Genomic DNA, 21,410 nt, shown 5'->3' with positions numbered 1-21,410 from the left:
ATCAGCTTTGCCCCTCAGAATCCAACTCATGTTTTCATAAAGGGTGGTTAATGACGTAAGCATTATCCAAACCCCTCCTTCCCCCTTGTCATCAAAAGTCAGCAAATCGGAAACCCCCCTCTCCCCCCCCCCTTGATGATGACGTAATACTTGAACGGTCCCTTCTAATCAAATGCAAAACTTCCCATTTTAAATGTCTAAATGGCTGAATGAAGAAAGCTAATCCATGAACAGTTAGCAATGAAAATAATCGGAAGATAATTTTGGGGAAAAAAATGAGTAAAATGTACAGTGATTGTGCAAATTACCGTTATCAGCAAGGTGGCAAAGAAGGGCGCACTCAGTTCTGCAGGATAATGACGCCACGCGTGACGTCATTATCCAACGTCCAACGCCTCGTTGTGTGTGAGACAGCCCTACTATTTTATACTTTACTTATCAAACGACCCTCGTAATGATCATTGACAGACGAAACGTACGAGCTCATTGCATACTAGCTGTAAAACTCCGGATAGGAATTTCAAGCCCGTGTATTGTGATGAGTTTTTAGAGAGCTAAAAATTGATGTTTTCTTAGTGAACGGAGACACACGCTTGCATTTTAGTCTAAACACGGAAATATAGCTCATCCAAAGTTTGAGATAATCAACCCAATAGTGAAAAGCAAGATGTATGGCAATGTGCTGACATCCGTTGTCCAGACGGGGACGCAATTGCAGCCAAATTGCTCCACCACGGATGTTGACTTTTTAGGCTAGGACGATCACTCATCACTTCGGAGGAAAGTGTGAGAGTACGAGAGCTTATAACACCTATCTCTCTTTCCATGGAATATCCTCGAACAGGTCACGCTCTCACCAAAAAAGAGAGAGAGAGAGAATCCATCAATTCACAGCTCTGACAAGAGGATTGCTATAAGCTTGTTCTTCTTCTACGCTAATGGATTTGACACGAAGCAAATTCATCTTTCGGGTGATAAATGCTTTTCGCGCCTCGTTAATAAAGATGAAATTCACGAGAAAAGTACGTGTTTTCTCACGCATCGCTTGTATCGATCTTATCTCATTTATTAAATGCTCAGCCTAAATGTGAGGGATATGCATAAGTGCTCGTGTGCGGTGTAAAAACGCTCGTAGTCGAGCAAGTGGAAATCGTACAACAGATAAATTTCCACGGAATGATTGATTACTCTTGATTTTGAAATCGCTTTTTCATAGTAAATATTGATCTCATGATAGAGAAAAAGTAGTTCTCGTGAAATTTTATGGATGGAAATGAATGTCACGGGCGCAAATAATAAACTAAACAGCTGCTTATTCTTGCACCTCATAAATTCCACTTCGAGGTAATAAAAACTGCTTCTTTTCACCTGCGGTGTTATAATGTTCCGAAATATTTTGGGTTTTCCCATTTTTTCCCCCACACAAAATTTCTCTTTGTTTCAGGTAATACGGAAGGAAAACCATGAAAATCATGTATATGGCATGGGGGGGGGGGGTGTATACTTCTCCCACTTTTTCCTCGGGGCGCCCATATTTTTTATGCCAATGTACTCGTGTGTGTGTGTATATGTGCCTGCGTATATGAATGAGAGATGCCGTAATGAAATGCGGGGGAAATTTTTCCGAGACAAATACCTGTACAGCACGCTATATTTTTGACACGAATGGCATCAGCGGGAATATGCTACAGAATTTCATACATTCGCTTCGTTTATTTGCATAGAAATGTTCGAGTTGAACATTTGAATTTTCTTCGGGAATTTCATTATGGCGAAAATGCGTTCGCGAAAATGCACGTAAAGATGGCGGAGGAGAAGCTTGTGTAGAAACAAATGTTCTTCCGATTTTATGAGCCATACTTTGCTGAAAACTATGACAATAGTTTCTTCTTTTTTTCTACATCGTTATATATGACAAAAATATTGATGGAATGATTCGGATCAGAAATATTTCATATGAAATTAATAGAAAATCTCTGGTGGGGGTCGAAAACCATTGATGCGTCCGTGTTCCGTTATGGTCTGTGTACATAAAATTTATTGAATTTTCTTAGAAGTTATGAAATTCCCTTAAAAGTAAAATATGAGAGAAATTTAGTTTTTCCTGATATGCATTATTTATACATTTGTAACAAATGCATCTACAAAGTGAATTAAACATAGATATATCTTTCAAATATATTAGGCATGAATTTTAATCAATGTGGAATAATTTATGGTTTTATGTTTTCTGTAGAAAATAATACTATTGAAAAAGAAATGGAGCTCTTAAGTACCATATTTTCTGCAAGAAACACCGCATCAGCGTTAGAAGTCCGCTAGTACAAATGTACATGATGACATCCAAAACTGTTCAGATACGCCACATCGAACGCATGGGCCAATTCTGCGAAAACCCCTGCTACTGGTTAGTTTGCAGACATGCTCTATCGGATTCAAGTCAGGTGAGAATGCTGGTCATTCCATACGGGCTATATCCTCAGATTCAAGACATTCGTTTAAGATGTTTGCTCGGTGAGGACGGGCGTTGTCATCCATAGACACAAATTCTGCGCCCATGGCACCCATAAACAAACGTACATGTTGTTCCAGAATGATGTACCGATAAATTTGGGCTTTCGTGTTTCCGGTTTGAACATGCAGATCTGTTCTGGAACCCAGTATAACTCCACCCCAAACGAGCAATGATGCACCACCGTAACGGTGTCGTTCAATGATGTTGTCTTGGTGGTAACGGGTACCTGGCGTTCTCCATATGAAAGTCCGACGTGAATCAGACTGCATGCTAAACCTGGACTCATCGGAAAACATCACACAAGCCCACTGTGACGATGTCCACATTGCATGTTCTCTACTCCAGGCTAATCGCTGCCGACAGTGAGTTGCTGTGAGCGGAACACATCTGACAGGCCTGCGAGTATATAGACCAATATCTTCCAAACGTCTGTACATTGTTTGCCTTGAAACTATGGTACCCGTGGCTGCAGATAGCTGACGAGACAGGTCGGATGCTGTGCTCCGTCTGCTTCTTTTGGCAGTTACTGCCAAATACCGGTCTTCATTCGGCGTTGTAACTCGGGGGCGACCTGTACTGTAACGTCTACTGACATTTCTGTTATCTTGGAATCGTTGTCAAAGCCTAGAGATGACACTTTGGGCAATTCCAAGTTCCTCGGATACTTCCATCTGAGTGAGTACGCCCACATTCCAGGCGGCCGATAATTCTACTACGTAAAAAATCATCCACATGCGTCCTCTGTGTCATAACTATTTGCTTATGGCACTGAGCGCCTTACAGAACTCTTGTGAACAATGTTATTTATTTGCCACCATTCCTTATATACCCCCCCCCCCCCCTTACACTCTCGCCATTGTGACGTACTATCGGCATCATCTGGTATCATTCTTGCAGATGTGTGTGATAATTCTACAGGTGAAATTTTTACTTTACATTTCGGTGTGATTCTGAATTATCCTTAATTTATGGACATGAGTGTATTTTGGTACCAGAAGCCTTTTGTTCCCGTTTATGTGACTGCACTGCGTTTTTAACGTAATTTCAGAGTATTTGATTGAAGTATCATTTAAATTAAGATTTGAATTAATATTGAACTAATTCTTTTCATAGTTGGCTAAAACTAATGTTTCATGAAATTAAGTTTTTAAGATTTCGAAAAATGTGAATTTAAATCAATTTATTCTTGTCAAAAGAAAAAACTCACAGCCGCCTGGCAGTCCAGTGGTTAGGGAACTAGCTTCTGACTGTGCAGGTCTGGGTTCGAATCCCGGCTCGGATGTCTACTAACGAATTCCCTGGACAGATCGTAACGATGTCTTGGGGATACGTGCTGATCACGTTATTATTGAACAAGCGGTTGTAGCTTAGCCAAAGAGTCATAACATTTCACGATGGTATTCAGTCGGAAATCGAATTTACTGACGGTTATTTTGAAAAATAGATAGGTACTGATTTCAGAGTACATTATTCAAGGGATTTCTAAATTCCAGGCTGTGTGCCAGCCATTGCACAATCGTGTGGGTATTATGATCGACTTGCATCACGGGGATTCAGGTTGGAATTCTAGAGAAAGCATTTCCGGGAAACCAATGCCATGTTAGGTGCACACCACATACCTGACACATTCCGACATATACTAATACGTTAGTATTAGTAGGAATATCTACAAGGAATATTCAAATATTCTTCAAAGGAATATTTACAAGGTGCATCTATGGTAGTTTCTAGGCTGCCGCTAATGAATGACCACTGAGCTTACTCTATGAATAACGCGGCATTAAACATGGCGCGACATCATAGCTGGGCTTGATATTACTAGAGATACAGTCGGATCCCGTTATAACGAACCCCAAGAGATCGTAGAAATCACTTCGTTATAAAGTAATTCCAAGTTTTTGCATTGTTCCTATATAAACTTATTTCGGGAATTAGAAAATTGTTCGTTAAAACGAGATTATTGCTATAACGGTATTCATTAAAAAGGGATTTGACTGTACTTACATGGAGAGATGTAAAATAGAGTTTTCTGTCACATTTCTTTTAATTTAGCTTGCCGTTATAATAAGGGTTCAACCCACTTCTACTTTGCATGTCAATGCCTTTTGCTTTCTCGTGTGATCTGAATTTTAGATACAGGAATCCTGTCAACGCCGGAAACATGTTGGAAAAGACTTTTATGCAGAATTCGCGAAATAGTTGCGTTCTCTTCCTAATTTTTCATGTGAGTTAGGACGATATTAAAGAAACTGATTCTGCCAGCATCCTGACCAGGGTTGATAAATATCCGGATGAGAGGAAGCTTGAACGGATTGAAGGCCTCATTACCTTGCTTACAAAACCCATTAACTTCGGAGAAATTCTACAGTAAATATTGAATAACTTTCTAGTCTACATAATTGCTGTCACACAGTGAAGTCCTGTCGACCGTAATCGTCATATTAACGGAAAATCCGGACTTATAATGATTTTGAAACTTGTTGGTAGGCACTGGGGTTTTGCTGAAACAAACAATATATTAATTTTCTCAAAATGTAATAGACATTTAACATATCCGAGTCTAATTTAGATTGATAATTCATCATTATTTTGTGCGTGAGATAGGTAGATTCTAAGCATAATCAAGTGCAGCCTAAGATTTTATAGATGACACGACTCATTTTACTTGGAATACAGAGTGATTCATATAGTAGAACCGGGCCCACAAAGTGAGCTACATCACAAAATATACTTTACATGACATGTAAAGTATATTTTGTGATGTAGCTCACTTTGTGCTCATTATGTGCTTGATATACAGGGTGTCCTGTACATGAAGAGGTGTGTTTGGACGAGATGCATGGCTGGTTTAGTAGTAGTAGTAGTAGGATGTCCTGTAAATGCCAACACACACGACCGTTATCTCATCAACTATGTGTCGCAGAGGTATGATTCTATTTTAAAAGATGCTCAACAGGCGTTCAAAATTACACCGTATCGATTTTGAGAGAGAAAATACAGTGAATAACAAAGTGTTTTCACTCTTAAAATTGGTACGGGGTAATTTTTGAACGCCTGTCGAGCATTTTTTAAATTTCAATCATACCTCTCTGACTCACGGTTGATGAGATAAAGGCCGCGCTAGCACTTACATGAAACCCTGTATAACTGGCCTTGGATTGCGTACAGTACGTTCAAGTGCCATTCATTGTGATTAGACCACTAGTTGAAAGTGCGTTGCATTTTAGTAATGGCACGCAGCCAATCGATATTTCATATTCTCGGTGATGTGTTGCAGTATTTCTTTGATGATTGTACCGATCGCAGCAGTAATGTGATTCTTCGAACTTTGGGATGCGTGAATGTGAGGTTTGCTTGTGTACACTCTGGTATGTTTTGGGGACGCGTCAATAGCGTTCAGAGATGGAAAGCGGAGTGTTTCCAGTCCTTCAATATCCAACGTGTTATTTGTTGATTGTTCAATATTTAAAGAAACCCCCTCCCCTACAAAAATAAATCAAATCTTCCGAGATCTAAGAATCTTAGGGGGCTTATGTGTTCTTGAACCACATGTGCTGCCACCTGCTTGCGACATTCACAAATTATATTTGACTATTCCACTCAACAAAGGCAATAGATTTTGTCCTAATGCTTAGCGATTACCTGCATCAACTACCAAATTATTAGCGAACTCATTGGGCTGGTTCTGTAAGAATCACCCTATGGTAAAGCGCTTACCTGACAAGTATATTCGCCGCTGTCCTCCGTCCTTGTCGCGCTGATGTTCATGTAGCTGATGATGTTTCCATTTGGAACGGAAGAGTATGAGTTGGATGATACTCGAGAAACTGAAGAAATTGGTTGCTCGTCCAGGAGCCAAGATATTCTAGGAGCTGGATTCCCCATTGCTACGCATTTCAACGATATTTGTTCTCCTGAATGAACAGTTATGTCTGATGGCACAGATATGAGAGATGGAGGTGCATCTAGAAATGAGCAAAAATTAGTTATAAATCTGAATTCAATTTCATCTGATTCCTTGCCACAAACTTTTTAAAACATGATCCGTGTATGATGATCTGTTTTGAGAAGATTACATTGGACTATTTACTGTAGATTTGTTTCAAAACGTTTTGTATAAGAAATTTTGGGAATGAATCCAATGAACTAAATTCATTAACAAGCTTGAGGCAGTAGCAGAACTTATCCACACACATAGCAGTTTTTTATACTTGAGTAATGTTAAACTAATACGCACGTTTTAGGATACCCTTTCAAGAAATTGTATGTTCGGCGGAAATCTTGTGTACAGAGAATTCTTTAAAATGACTTAGCTACACGTGTTGGTTGTAGCGAATCCTCGAAATAATACTCGTGAAGTCTATGGAATAATTGAAATAATATTGGTCTTAAAAATAATGTTCATGTTCCTACAGATCCTCAAAATAATACAATTTACGGGTCTATCCTCAAAACAATATTAATGCTTTACGGATCCTCTGCTATTTAGGATGTTTTACGGATCATTTAAATAATATTCATGGCTTATGGTTCATTGAAATAATACTCATGGTCTAGGATTCTCGAAGTAATGTCCATATTTATATTTTAAGGATCTTTCAAGGAACTCTTTTTAAGGAATTTTCGTATTCCACGGATCCATGAATAATATTAATTCGTGAAATAATATTTGTGATTTTCGGATCCTTGCATTTGCGTCCCTCTAGACTTTCGATTTGCCCCCACCCCTTTCAGTGCAATGATAATTTTAGATTTGAACAAATAGATAATTTTTTTAATAACTACTTTTTTACTAGTTTTATAACAAATTATTTCAGTTTTAATTACCAAAATTTTATTACTATTATATAATTTATAAAGACAATAAACAATTGTGGTTTTTTTTTAATGAAATTTTTAAGCTGGAAATTGTAAAAATTATTGATGCAAATACAACCATTCACCATTGCTATTCACTAACATGACTATTCCTCGCATAATCTACTCGCAACGCGTTTCGCATGATCCTAGGATTCCACACAACCATGTTCACAAACACTGCTTTTGAGAAATTCAATAACACTAAATCAATGTCTTATGAATTCGAAAATTCTGATATCATTCCCTAACTATTCCTCAAAATTACAAACATATGAAGTCAATCGAGAGGAAATATCTCAGGAATCTCTCGACGTCCAATAGTTAGAACGAAAACCAACTTGAACCTTAAATTATATTAACTTATAATTAGAGAGAGCCACTCAGTTTCACTGGAGACTCTGCACTTCAAATCTAGCGACTACGATGATGAGGGCAAGTTCTAGTCTTAATCTGTATTTCAAGCTAGTTTTCTAACTCAGATGTCCATTTATAACCTCCGTCTCTATCAGACTCCGTTAACTTGTAACTCGTGTCTGGAAGTTTTGTTTGACAATGGTTCAGAAACTGCAGTAGAAGTAGTAAATAAATTAACCGTTCCCCAGAAATATATATGTATGCATCTTTCACTCATGTATTCGGAATGGAGCCACCACGGACCATCACACAACCGACCAGAGACAGCGACTGTATTCACCGCCACCAACACCACCATCCGGCATACCTCATTATCGGAGAACATAACATCGTGTGTTCACGCACTGCTAATTGCTATATCTAATCGCGGCACACTTGCCAAGTAATTCATCTGTCTCTGGCATTAGTTCTCACACCTCACACTCTCTCGCTGTCCTGTGCTCTATGATTAACGATCTCTTTTCCTTATGCGAGAGAAAACCGTTTTTCGTTAAAAATCTCCTTTTTTTACTTCTTAATTTTTACATTTTTCGCACCCCCTTATATTTCATTCATTCGAGTTTTACCCGGTGCTGATCGTTTTATTCATCGCCCTTTTAGATAGCTTTATCAATATTTTACGCATGCACGTGCTCGTGTAGTAACTGGGGATGAATGGGTGTTGGTGGTACGTCTCACCATTATCTCACAACTCTCAAAAAATCGGTATTTGCTGCTGCTACTAGGCAATGTGTATTGTTGGGAATCGAGATAAATTTTCTCCTATGAATCTATAATAATCCGATTTTTCCAATGTAATTCATTCCTCCCCACGAACAACATATTCCAGTTGCATACGCGTATAACCCATTATGACAAATAGATCTATATCTAACAATAGCATTTACGAGAAATTTCTTCGAGTGCAATTCGAAATTCAAGTAGATTTTTACGAAAATCGCAATTATTGAAGTGATTTTCCTATATATTTGCAGAAAATGAATTTTTAAAATCTATTCTTCTGTTGTATTTTCCTCTCTACGAAACATTAAAATTCATGATTTATTTGAGAATCCACAAATATTTGACTTAAATATGTAAAAAGTACAATTGAAAATCATTTACTGAAATATTATTTATTCTTGGTTTCATTTCATGTTGTGGCGTATTTTTTCCATTAGTTATGGTTGAAATTCATTTATAAAAAAAAATTCTCTGTTTTTCTTTCATTTGTTTATATTTTGGGTGCGAGGTGTTCAGTACATGCTCTTGACATACATTCATAAAATATATAATCCCCCCCCCCTTTACTTTTATTTTTCAGCGTATTTATACATTATAAATTTAGGTACATAAAAGATGTATTTCTTTTTTTTATTTGTATTTTTTGAGGAATTTATGTGATTCAAAAACTCAAAACACCTTTATAAAAATATATATTTCTAATTACATACTTCGTTTCTATTCTCGACGTATTCAACTGATGCATAAACTTGAGAATTTAAAAAAAAATATCTTTAATTTTTTGAAAATATGTTTCTAAATTATTTTGTTATCTCATGTGAGTACATAAAATAGATTTTTGAAATTCTTACTCTGCTCTTTTAGTTCATCATTCATTTCTGACGTACGTATTTCATTCACCAGACAAGACCAAAATAAATTATTCTTCAATTAGACTAATTATTAAATTAATTATTTTCTTCCGTCGAAGCACAATTGATTGTTAATTATTCTCTCAAATCAAGTTAATCATTATTATGTTTTATTTACTATTAAATTAACCCCCTCCCACTAACCTCCTTTGCTCCTATGATTACGTGACTAAGGCTTTGGGTAAGAGCAAAAATGTCGACGTTTTTTACCTTGATTTCCAGAAGGCATTCGATCGGGTCCAACATGGCAAACTATTGAAGCGTTTACACGAGATTGGAATAGGGGGAAACTTGCTGAATTGGATAGAATCGTGGTTAAGAGATAGGTCGCAACGAGTTATGGTGAACGGGGAATTCCCTGGTTGGACAGACGTCACAAGTGGAGTTCCTCAGGGAAGTGTCCTTGGCCCCATACTTTTTTCACTTTTTATCGACAAACTCGATCAGGGTATCGATGGGATTACTAGCAAATTCGCAGATGATGTGAAGCTAATGGGAGTAATCGGGAATGAAAGCGGTAGGGAGTTGCTCCAGACCAACTTAAACCGGATTGCAGCATGGGCGAATGAATGGAGCATGATGTTTAGCGTAGATAAGTGCATGGTCGCTCGTTTTGGTGTTAATTGCATTTTTAATTGGGTTGCTGTATTTTTGAAATATATGACAACCATATTTTTATGGGCTTCTTTTTATCAGCTACCTCGTTGGGCATTTCGTTTGTTGTGGCGTTGTATTTGTATAAATTATTCGTACCTCCTTTGCTGCCATGATCACGTGACTAAGACACTGGTTAAAGATTAAGACGTCGATGTTGTCTATCTTGCTTTCCAGAAGGGGATTCGATCGGGATTCAACATGGTAAACTCTTGAAGCGTTTACATGCGATTAGGATGCAACTAGAATCACCGATTTGGGAATTCTCATTGACGAGTGGCTTGGGTTTCCTGAAGATTATTCAGCTGTGATAAAAAAAATCGAATAGAATGCTTGGTCTCATTTTCAAAAAGGTCTCTTCGCGTTCTCCTAAAGTCATTCTTCCGCTTTTCCTAGGATTTGTTTGTCCTGGACTGGAGTATGCTGTAAGGTTTTGGAGACCATACCTACAGAGGGACATAGACTTGGTTGAGGAGGTGCAGAGAAGAGCTACGCGTGCTCTTGTGAGCAACTAGTGTCGGAGGGATATGATCGAGGTATATAAAATTTTCATCATCGTCAATGAACTGTTTTGACAAGGGGATACCAGTACCGTTTAGTAAGGGCAACAACTCCAAGTTGTGGTGTCACATGGAGTTATTCTCTTATAGGATTGTGAATAAATGGAAGAGCTTACCCCCCAACAGGAGTAAATTCTAATATAATTTACACGTTCAAAAAAACTTAAAAATAGAGGGATAAATCGAGAAGCTATCCATACTTGAATAAGACTTATAAGCTTTTCTACCTGGAATGTAATTATATATTATTAATTATTAATTTTTCTTTCGTGATACGTATATGCTTTTATATTGGATTGCTGTTTGGTTATATATATGTATATTTGACATTCATACTTTTTAGACAACATTTTCAGCCACCTCGTTGATCATTTTGGCTGTTATGGCCTTTGTGTTCATATTTGTATTTTTTTATTTTTCATTTATTTATTTATTTTAGACAGGTGTTCAATCTATACCCGATCTTAAAAATACATCTTGAAAAATATCTATTTCTTAATTTTATTTTAATTTATAACGTATTTACCCAACGCAAATTGAGAAACATTCATACTAAAAATATTTCTCTTCTCCAATTTTTTTTAACGTATTCATCCGACACAAACACGCAATATGTGTGCGTGCGTGTAATAAAAATATATTCCTATTAATTTCTTTAGACGTATTCAATCCATGTGTACACTTAAAATACATTTTATTTAATTTTATTATTTCAAAGGGTTGTTCAGATGCACTTAATGGAGACACACATTTTTAAAATATATATCTTTTAAGTATTCATTTATGTGCCCAAAATATGTTTTCAAAATGCTCATCTTTCGCTTTCGTTTGTGTATTTATTTCGGACGTACTTATCTAATTCATAAGCTAAAATCAATTGCGACAATATTTATTCTTATCAGAGATGTTCGTGATTAAAAAAAAGAAAGATTATTCTACAGAATTAGAAATATGTCTTTTTTATTTTCGTGGATCTATCAATGAATAAAAGACGCAGTGAGAGAACTGGAAAAAAAAAATCACTGAAGTGCTTTGAGCATTGAAGAATCAATATTTGCTCATGATTTGGATCATGAAATAATAATTGTTGGATAATGACGGAATTTTTTACGCTTCGGGGGAGTGTTTCTGAACAGATTATTACTATTATACGAGTTTATTTATTTCAAAATGAAGAAAAATATTTATAATGAACAATGAGTTTAATGTTAGATTTTCTTCAAAAAAAATATTTTGTAGTTCGTGTTGACGATGTCTGGAATAAATTTTTCTATTATATTATACATTTTATGTTATCACAATGCAGTAACGCAATTTACGATAACATGAAGTTTTTGGGGTTTTTTTTCCGTTATCCTTTCATGTCTTTAATGACATGATTAATTATAACACATCAGTGCCTATTCTTTCCACGAAGGCCATTTGCCATCATTTATTATCCTACCTTTTATCGATTCCAATAAACGTCTACTTGTCTCATGGGTAATGGCTATTGTTTTTTTGCCCTCGGGAAATTGTTTCGTACCACGAAAATTCTTATACTACGTGATGGAACTTCATACACATCATGTGCACAGGGGATTGGAAATTTTCTCCTCTTCCTATAAATATTATTTTTACTACATGAGCTACACGCGGTATAAAATAAATCTATTTATTTCACTTTATAGTCTTTTCATGTATTTTGCATCTTGAGAGGATCAATTTTTAACTCCAGACCATAAGAAAAATTGAAACTTTCTTTAGTAGTCATTGCAGTCGACGCCGCTTATCAAAATCATGGATAATGTTACCATTTGGGTATTGTTATCACTTTCGCAAATAACGGAATGGACCAATCCCATAACCAGGGGAAAAAATTCGTTTATAGTTACCGGGATTTCGGTTTGTGTCATCAATTTTTTTCTCGTCCCTTGCATTCGTTTTTTTTTTACCGTTGGGGTTTTTTGCGGTTTTTTGACGTGAGGGTTGAACCACACCTTTTTTCCTCATAAATTACTTTTATTGGCTTGCAGACTACTCGCCAGATTTTAGCGATACCGTAAAACTAATATAAATGCAGTGACCACCGAGGGATGGAGCCTTCATTTCCCAACCAACTCCACTGGTTGGAAGTTGCCGTATGGCGATATATGACCGGAGTTGGTGTGCGGTAAAGTAGTAGTTGCGACCAGAGCCGAACGTCGTATAAATGTGAAAGTCGTACGAAAACGAGGTCCGACTGTGTATACGCAAGTTATTGATATTTGCGATATCAGTATGATGGAGGATAATATATATGCAATCGTTATTATTTTTTTTTTAATATCCCGACGTTGAAATATAAGAGAAGAAAAACGGAGCAACCGGTTTTAAACGGGACGTATGGTCATCATACTTGCGAATGGTACCTTTTTCGGATATAGTTATCAATTAGTTATTTTTATCAAAAACCCCGAGTCCCGATGCGAGCACATTAAGTTGCTTCGACCACGCAGTATTAATATTCTCAGACATTTTAGATAGTGCTTTTTTATTATTATTATTATCGACTCACCAGCAATATCGAGTTCCGTGGTTCCTTGTGCAGAGTCCCTGTCGTTCTGTGCGAAGCATTGGTACATACCCCTGTCTTCTCTCCTAATGGAGGATATGTGTAAGACATCCGTGGATAGAAGCCTGACGCGCGTGTCAGCGGGTAATATTGGCCGACGATCTTTGATCCAGAATATCTGATGCAGAGGATATCCAGACACGTTGCAGCTGAGAGTCGCGTCCTGTCCGACAGCGAGTTCTAATTTGTCTGGCTTCATGCTGACGGTCAATGGAGCTGAAAGATTCAAAAATCGTGTCTGCCTGGTTATGATATATTGTTATGTAAGGACTACGTGAATCGTGAAATATGGAAAAGCTGGATTTCACGTATAAAATATCTATAGACCAATTCGTAGATGTTTATGATTGAAATATGCCGATAATCGGTTATCAATTTAACATAGAAAGAGAGAGAGAAAGAATATATTTTACATTTTTACTTTTATACATTCAACGTTGATGGACCGGGCACACCTCGCTTCCCCTCTCAGAGCGTTATTGAAGCGTTCTTTAAGAATGAGTGCATCCGGAAATTTATTAATTTATTTGAAAATAACAACAATTTTTTCATTTATACGTATTCACAATTTTTACAATATAAAAAATGTAATTACACATCGTCCATAGTTAATCAGTCCATTGTCCATTAATTAATTTTATCATTGTCCTTGGGAGGACAATCGCACAATAACTGTTTATTTACTTTGATACAAGAGTACTAGCTTCATCGCAGTCGCACTTACGGTTGCCGTAAATTAGTTTGTAAGTCAATTCAGCATTTTTTAGTTATTTTGCTAATACTCAAATGCACTGAGGAATGTGTTAAACATTTAAAAAAACATCTTTTGATCAATTATCTCCAGAACTTCTGGACAGATTTTAGTGGAATTTGGTATGTGCGTAGGCTACACAATAGAAACAAAATAGACATGAAACAATATTCTATACATAGCATCCACGCCAAATTTTCTAACACAGAGCTCACAATATCGAACAAAAAAAAAAAGAGACTTTATAGGCGTTTTTGCCACTCTCGTTATATAGATCTCAGAAAGATTATTCATATACTGGAAATCGGGCTGTTTAGGGGTTTGTGTGGCTATTAGCTCCACTCGTACAGCTGCGCTGTTTTCAGCTACTAGTTGGTTGTGGGAGGGGATGACGAGCTGTAATTGCCCTCCCAAGAATGTCCCAGTCATGCTCAATAGGGTTCAGGATGACCACTCATCTGGCAAAATATCTTTACTTTCCTGAAACTAGTCGACCATATCCGTCCTATGTGGTCATCCATTAGGATGAAAACAGTGACAACTGCACACCAGCCACTAAAAGGCGAGCATATGGCTCCAAGATGTCATTCCAATACGCTTACAGCAATCACAGGTTCTTTGGTAAAGAAATAGAGGTCTATGTACCCAATCCAACAAGATGCTCGCTAAACCATCAAACCTCCACGGCCTACTGGTCTGTTTCTCTGATGTTGGAGGGAAGGTACCGCGGATCTCTTCTCTTTACTAACGTACGTCAAGAATCAGTGGTTAATCTCTCATCGCCAAAAATTGCTGAAAAATTGCCGATCGTGAAAAATGTACTGTAAATCAACATGTAACTCAGCAAAGAAACGTATAGCTCAATGTGTTTCGCAAATATATGAGATTAATAGATTTTTTTCATCCCAGCACTGTTAACGGAGGCTCTGTTTGATTATACCCGTCTCTGTGGAGGCTGTGTGTTTTCATCTGTGCTTGTGTATATTGCATATTCTGTAAAAAGAAAGGGGAAAAAAACTGTTCAGCACTGTGGACGGAGGATTTGTTTCCTCGTTTCCCGTCACAGTGAAGGCGTTGTATATGTTTTGTATGTATTGTGTATTTAGATCCTTCGAATCTTTCACCTCAACATGCCAATTTCATCTTCTTACTTGCCCCACAAGTCTTCTCCTCATTTCTTTTGAAATCCCAAGTTGAGGTCTACAGCCCTTATGTGTCACTGGACGCACGTGCATTTTTTCCTCCCAGTTCATTGGGTTCAGCTATCCATTTTTAGTCAAATGGCTTGTACGTTACATCGACTTGATAGCTGTCTTCACAGGGAGAACGACGCGAGTGATTTGATACTTGCGAGCACGGGGCAAGGGGGCCATTACTATTAATATTTGCTGACTTTTCCGACACAACCGTGCCTCTTTTGAGGTCACGGAAGTAAGTTGATTTGTATCAGTCCGGGGTTGTGTGAGCGGTTCTATGTATCTATTTATCTATGTGTTTCACTAGATTTAATTATTGATCATAATTATGTGCTCTAAGGATGGTATTCACCGAAGGGTTTAAACTATAGTCATAATTTTTGGATAGTAGATGGTATAGCACGGAATGGTTAAATTCAGGTTTTCAACCAATCCATGTTGATGTCCTATCCAAAAAATTTTAAATTATTAACTATGGTTTTAAACCATGTGTTGTTGAATACAATTCTAAGTCATGAAAATAATATTATTTTCCGATTTCAAAAAATTCAACTAAGCGTTGTTGGATATAGCGCAATAAATGGGACATAAAGAAAAAAATGGGACGTCTAAAACAATGGGAATGGCCCGTAAAATGCGGATCATATGGTTATTCCCCTCATATACAAGTTTCTGGCCCCGAAGATATGGCAGAAATATCGCACATCTGGCCCGCGGAACGAAAAGTTATGCGCCCCAACTCTATATGGTGATTTTGTATTTTTATTGAAATTCTTTAAGAACATTCTTAAAGGTTCTTCTCTTTGAACATGTTCAAACTTCAATATCGACACTTTTACGGGTTTAAAGCTGCAAAAAATTATATGAAAATCCGCATTATTTGTTACGTATTTCGCAAAAGTAAAATTTATTCAGTTTGCTATATCAACAAAAGATTACAACATTCATGTTGCATAATTTTCACATTGGATATAAAACAGCTGAATATTCGAGCAATGCATTTTTGTTTGAATTCTCGTCATCTTCATTTCCGTGAAACATCAATATTGTCTGCATGCCATTTCTAGGCTATTCTATTGTATATGTATGCTCAGCATGAGCCCTGGCAATGAGATTCTACATTTGTCTCCAAAATACTGAATGCAAGGACGAAAGGGTACAGAAAAATCCCAAAAAAAACAGAGAGAGTTAACATTAATCCATATGAAAGACTACGCATTTATTTATTTTTTTAATGTATTCTTTGAGGTATAGGGCACATCGCCGCCTGCTAGCAGTACTGGTGGTATATTGGTGCCCGGAACCGGGAGACGATATAGTAATATATCCGCGTCGTTCACTGGAAACACGGTACAATGCACCTCCCAACCCCGTTTTCCACTTTCAATCGCCGAGCAATCTACAATTGAGCTGAAGCAAATTTATCATGTTTCCTTTCAACGGTGCAGCCTAAGACCACCTGCGTCTCCTACAATGACGAAAGATTTATCACCAGAGGAGGGGGAAAACCGTCTTATCCACCACTCAGAGCAACCCACTGTACTCTGTACCGTACAGAATCGGAGAATCGGATTTGGCAAAGGATATATATGTATGAGACATACAGAGAGAGAGAGAGAGAGAGAGAGAAGATGAGCCATTTTCACACCACCCTCCTTTTAAAGCTTTTTCCCGTTCCCGGATTCTAAACCTTCTCCATACACTGCAGTGAAAAGGATGGCATACTTCCATGGCACAGATCACGCTGTGAACATGGGAACGATGTTGTTCCGAAAATTAGGGAAGGATGATACTTAATGAAATCTCTTTTACCCTCTCTCTCCCCTCTCTGTCGATTTCTGTTACCGAGGTATCTCTTATGTTGAGGAAAGCACCAGGATATTAATATCTGAATTCACATTTTGAAATATCCGTGTTAATCTCTCCCATGAATTGGGAGAATTGAATTTCAGTTCTGTAAAATCTTTGAGAATGAAGATTAAATCGTATTCACTGTTTAGTTTATCAATGGGAACAATCTAATCGATGTTTCAATCGATGAGATCCACGAATTTTACTATTTCTATGCAGTTTACGCATCTCTTTTTATTATTCGTTGAAACGATTTGCCATTGAATCTCAGAGTAAAATGGAAAATTCAAGTTTAATTATTAAACTTTCAAGGGAAAAAACAAAAGAAATGTATTGAAGGAAATCTGGGGACCGAACCTCAAAATACAGTAATTGTCTGTATCGCTTATAGTGGTACATGGTGATTATCTTTGGTATGAACTGCTGGAAGTATGATATAAAGTTATAGAAATAAAGATTATACATTATTATTCTGATATGATTCGGAATTACCTGGGTTTTATAGATATGAAACGGGAATGAATATACAATGTGTATAGGTAACAGGGCGCGTGACATTTCACAGGCGAGCTGTTGATCCTAGAGGCATACTTTCACTTATAAAAAAGGTGTCCAAACAACGTGTGGTACTCAGATATGTCATTCATTTTGCAAAGGGTTGCGTATTTATCAAAATAAAAAATTTAATTTTCACACGCACACCCTATGCTCAACACCCCAATTAGAAAGTTGTTGCCCTGTCTCTCTTGATGCCAACTAAAAAAAATCCACGTTGCTAAGTGCGCTGAAATATTCGAAAAAAGGAAGAAAGTTGGGAACAAACAACATTGAAAATGCGTTTATCAACTTTCCCATCGAATATCTGTGAAAATATTGCACTTGAAAAAGTAGATTTTTCCTTTTTTGGTCCCAGGAAAACTTTGAAACAACTTTCTAATTGGGTTTTTAGGCATGCGTGGAGTGTATAAAAAGTTACTCTTTTTTTATTTTACAACAAACCCTTCCAACATGGATGACATATCTGAGTGCTATACGTCATTTGGTTACTTTTTCCAATTATGTTTATACCACTAGGATGTGAACGGCTCGTACGTAAAAAATACTATGCACCCTGTTACCTATGCACAATGCATATTAGTTTTGAAAATATATTTATGAATTTTACCTGTGACAACAAGATGAGTTTGTAAGCGTCTTTCTCCGATGCTGTTCCTAGCGATGCATTGATACTGTCCACCGTCAGCTTTGTTCAGACCTTGTATAGTCAATATACCTTGGTGGACCCAAATCCTTCCATTTGATTCGACTGGACGAAGCAAACCCGAGACATCTTTCATCCACCTGCCAATATGGTAATCACCGGGAAAAAAAACCAAACATTGTAACCATTTATGTAATGGAGGTTGCTCTTTTCACAAAAGCCATAATGATACCATGAAACAAATTATAAACGTAAAAATTGAGGAATAAAATTTGCGGGTATGTCGTATATATCAAAATACCATTTCTTTAACACAGTGTTTCCCAAAGAGGGCAATATCGCCTCCGGAGGAAATGTCATAGTCCAAGGGGACGATAGAAGATACTGAAATAACATTAGATCCTATGGGATGGGTTGGTTGGAAGCGATACAACAAAAAGCTTGGGAAACTCTGCTTTAACATATGTATAATTGTCTGATATATGCAAGTTCTTTTCAAAAATTATAACATTGAAGAAATTTATGAAAGCACACAGTTCACGAAATGCTCAAATTTGAAAGTCAAAATTTACAGCGTGGCTGTAATTTAATCTTCTAAGTCTTTCTTCTTGAGCATATCAATATCAAATATCTCAATAAAGTAGATATAAGATAATTCGCGTCTGGAAATGCCAAATTACTTTTTCCTCTTTGTTTTAAAAAACTAGACTACCCCGAAAATTGGTTCAAAAAATTAGAACATCTGACAAAAAAGGTATTATTACATGAATGCTTTCATGGCGCCCAACTTCAAGGCGCAAATGCGAGCCGATCTCCCCGTTAAAAAGTCTCGCCACAGAGAACAACAGTCCTACAACGACAAATCATTCAATCATAACACTTCACTCATAGTTAGAAAAACTGGTGGCAGATGGCAGCACTACACATAACAATCATTACAGAGAAACAAAAAACTTCACGTCAGGTTTCACTACACGTACACGCACATTCCAGTTGGGGGTTCCGCGGGGGGGAGGGTGTGAGCGGGGTGCATGTATAGTGTAGCAGTAGTAGGTAGGGCCTCCAAAAAATGGCTCGGGGATCCATGATGGTCTTAAGTCAGCCACCTCGTTGGGCAGTTTGCCTGTTGTGGCGTTGTATTTGTATTTGTATGGAAATCTCCATCAACTTGAGCGAATTCTTGTTTTATGATTTCTCTGGTTGCGTAGGGAAACCTAGAATAGTTCAATTTCGCATTACGGATAGAAAAACTGGGCATTTCTTCGAAATTGAATCCCGCTATCGGCTATACACTACCGGCGATGTACCTGTACTTGAGGCAAATAAATTCAATATCTTGATTCATAAAATTCATGGTCGAAAACAATAGCCGGACACAATGCAATGTACGAGTATTCGTAAAATATCAGCACACGTTTTTTCATGCTGTCCAAGAAAATGCACATGTTATTTCGTGTTTGCAGAAATATCCCGTTTTTCTACCAGTAATGGGAAGATTGAGCTATTGTAGGTTTGCATGCATAACCAGGAAAACAAAACATTAAATACGAATTCGATCAAGTTGGTGTAAATTTACATGAACATATATTGATGTGATTATTCGTTTTTAATCAGATGTTCCATTTTTTAAACAAAGACGGAAAAATTAATTCATCATTTCAAAGCGGATTCAAACTACAAGGTGTGCAAAGAGTCCGTAGAAACTTTAAAAATTCATGAAAACCGGAGAAATGACCGAAATAAAAAACGGTTTGCAGGGTTAGCATCGCTTTGTCACGGGAATTTTTTTGACAGAAAGAAATAACTCAAAAAAAAAGCTGAAAGGTGACGCTGACGTACGAAAGTTAAAGAAAAGATACTCAAATAACGAACGGAATGCCTCCAAATCGTTTATTACAGCAGTATGGGTTCCACGCAACCAACATCACAGGGGATAACACATTGCAAGCGAGTCACAAATCTAGCAACGGCAGAGTGCAGCAGGTCCCCATACGCGGTTTACAACATTGAACTGGTCATGGACTAGGAGCGCAATGGAAATATGCAAATGAACGTCTCATTTGCATATTTCCATTGAAGTCGCTTGTAACAGCGCCGCCTATCGGTTGTTTTTGAGTTATTTTTTCTAGTCTTAAAAACATTTCCGTGACCTAGCAATGCTAACCCTGCAATCCGTTTTTTATTTCGGTTATTTTTCTGGTTTTTATTTGTTTTTAAAGTTTCTACGGACTTTTTGCCCACCCTGTACTTTATACAATTTTTTTTGCCACTGGTATGCTCAAGAAGAACTTTTTAGAAGATAAAAATTCAAATTACACTCATGCTGTAAATTTGAGGTTACCAATTTCAGAGTTCGATCTGCTCTCGTAAATTTCTGAGGTGTTATAATTTTTTTTGAAAAGAACGCGATGCGGTCCTTAAAGAAAGATTGAATTGATTGATTTGGTATCGATGAAATCTCCCAGTTTTTATAAGTGATGCCACTTAGCCCAAATTCGTGCAAAAACAATTCAAATATCTTAAGCAGCATTATTTAAATTTAAAGTAAGTCCTCGGTTTACGAACTTAATTTTGTTTCCGAAGCTGAATTGTTTGCAAACCGTAACGATTTCTCCCATGTGAATCAATGTAAAATGGATTAATCCGCTTCTATGACTCCGAAAATTTCTAGTGTGAATTTTTACAGCAATTCTTGTGCATAATGTCAGAACCAATGAATATTATTGAATTTACAATGAAAAAATAACCATAAGTATGAAATGGGAATTATATTTGACCAGGACCATCTTCCTTGTCATTTATCAACTTAGTGACATCAAAATACCTGCCAGCCAGATTCATGATTCTGAAAGACATTTACTGTCAAATTTTGCCAATAAGAACTATGCAATGTAAGTATTAAAATAATGTTTCTCCAGAATTATTTGAGAGTTAGATAAATCGGCACTACATATTATTGCAAAACATCTTTGAAAAAACTGTTTAGTATAGATCTCTGAAAGTTTAAAATGACCTGTTGAGGGGATCGAGAACAGGAGTTGTATTTGGGGGTGAGAGTTAAACTCTCATGAAATTTAATTATTCTACCAATTTGTGACCAGAGACACCTAAAATATGTTTTTTTCGGGATTCGGTCATTTTTGTATGTATTGTAAGGCTTGTTTTTCGGTGTCTTGTGTGT

The 21,410-nt window shown here is 37.0% G+C and overlaps 1 protein-coding gene across 1 annotated transcript in view; it reads right to left on the bottom strand.

Moving 5' to 3' along the window:
• LOC149081678 (cell adhesion molecule Dscam1-like) overlaps positions 1–21,410 on the bottom strand; it is a 205,439-nt gene that overhangs the window by 113,195 nt on the left and 70,834 nt on the right. The window contains exons 6-8 of the mRNA XM_089237082.1: positions 18,194–18,369; positions 13,174–13,446; positions 6,233–6,480 (exon numbers count right to left, since the gene is read on the bottom strand). Coding sequence (XP_089093208.1) covers positions 6,233–6,480; positions 13,174–13,446; positions 18,194–18,369 — 697 coding nt within the window. The remainder of the gene's footprint in view (positions 1–6,232; positions 6,481–13,173; positions 13,447–18,193; positions 18,370–21,410) is intronic.

The sequence above is a fragment of the Pholcus phalangioides genome, unplaced genomic scaffold (assembly GCF_987345545.1).
Source record: "Pholcus phalangioides strain wild (caught in Gottingen) unplaced genomic scaffold, Ppha-v1.0 ptg000009l_1, whole genome shotgun sequence".
Classification (NCBI taxonomy): Eukaryota; Metazoa; Arthropoda; class Arachnida; order Araneae; family Pholcidae; genus Pholcus; species Pholcus phalangioides.
Note: the sequence above shows the minus strand (reverse complement) of the source record. Positions and strands in the feature narration are given on the sequence as shown.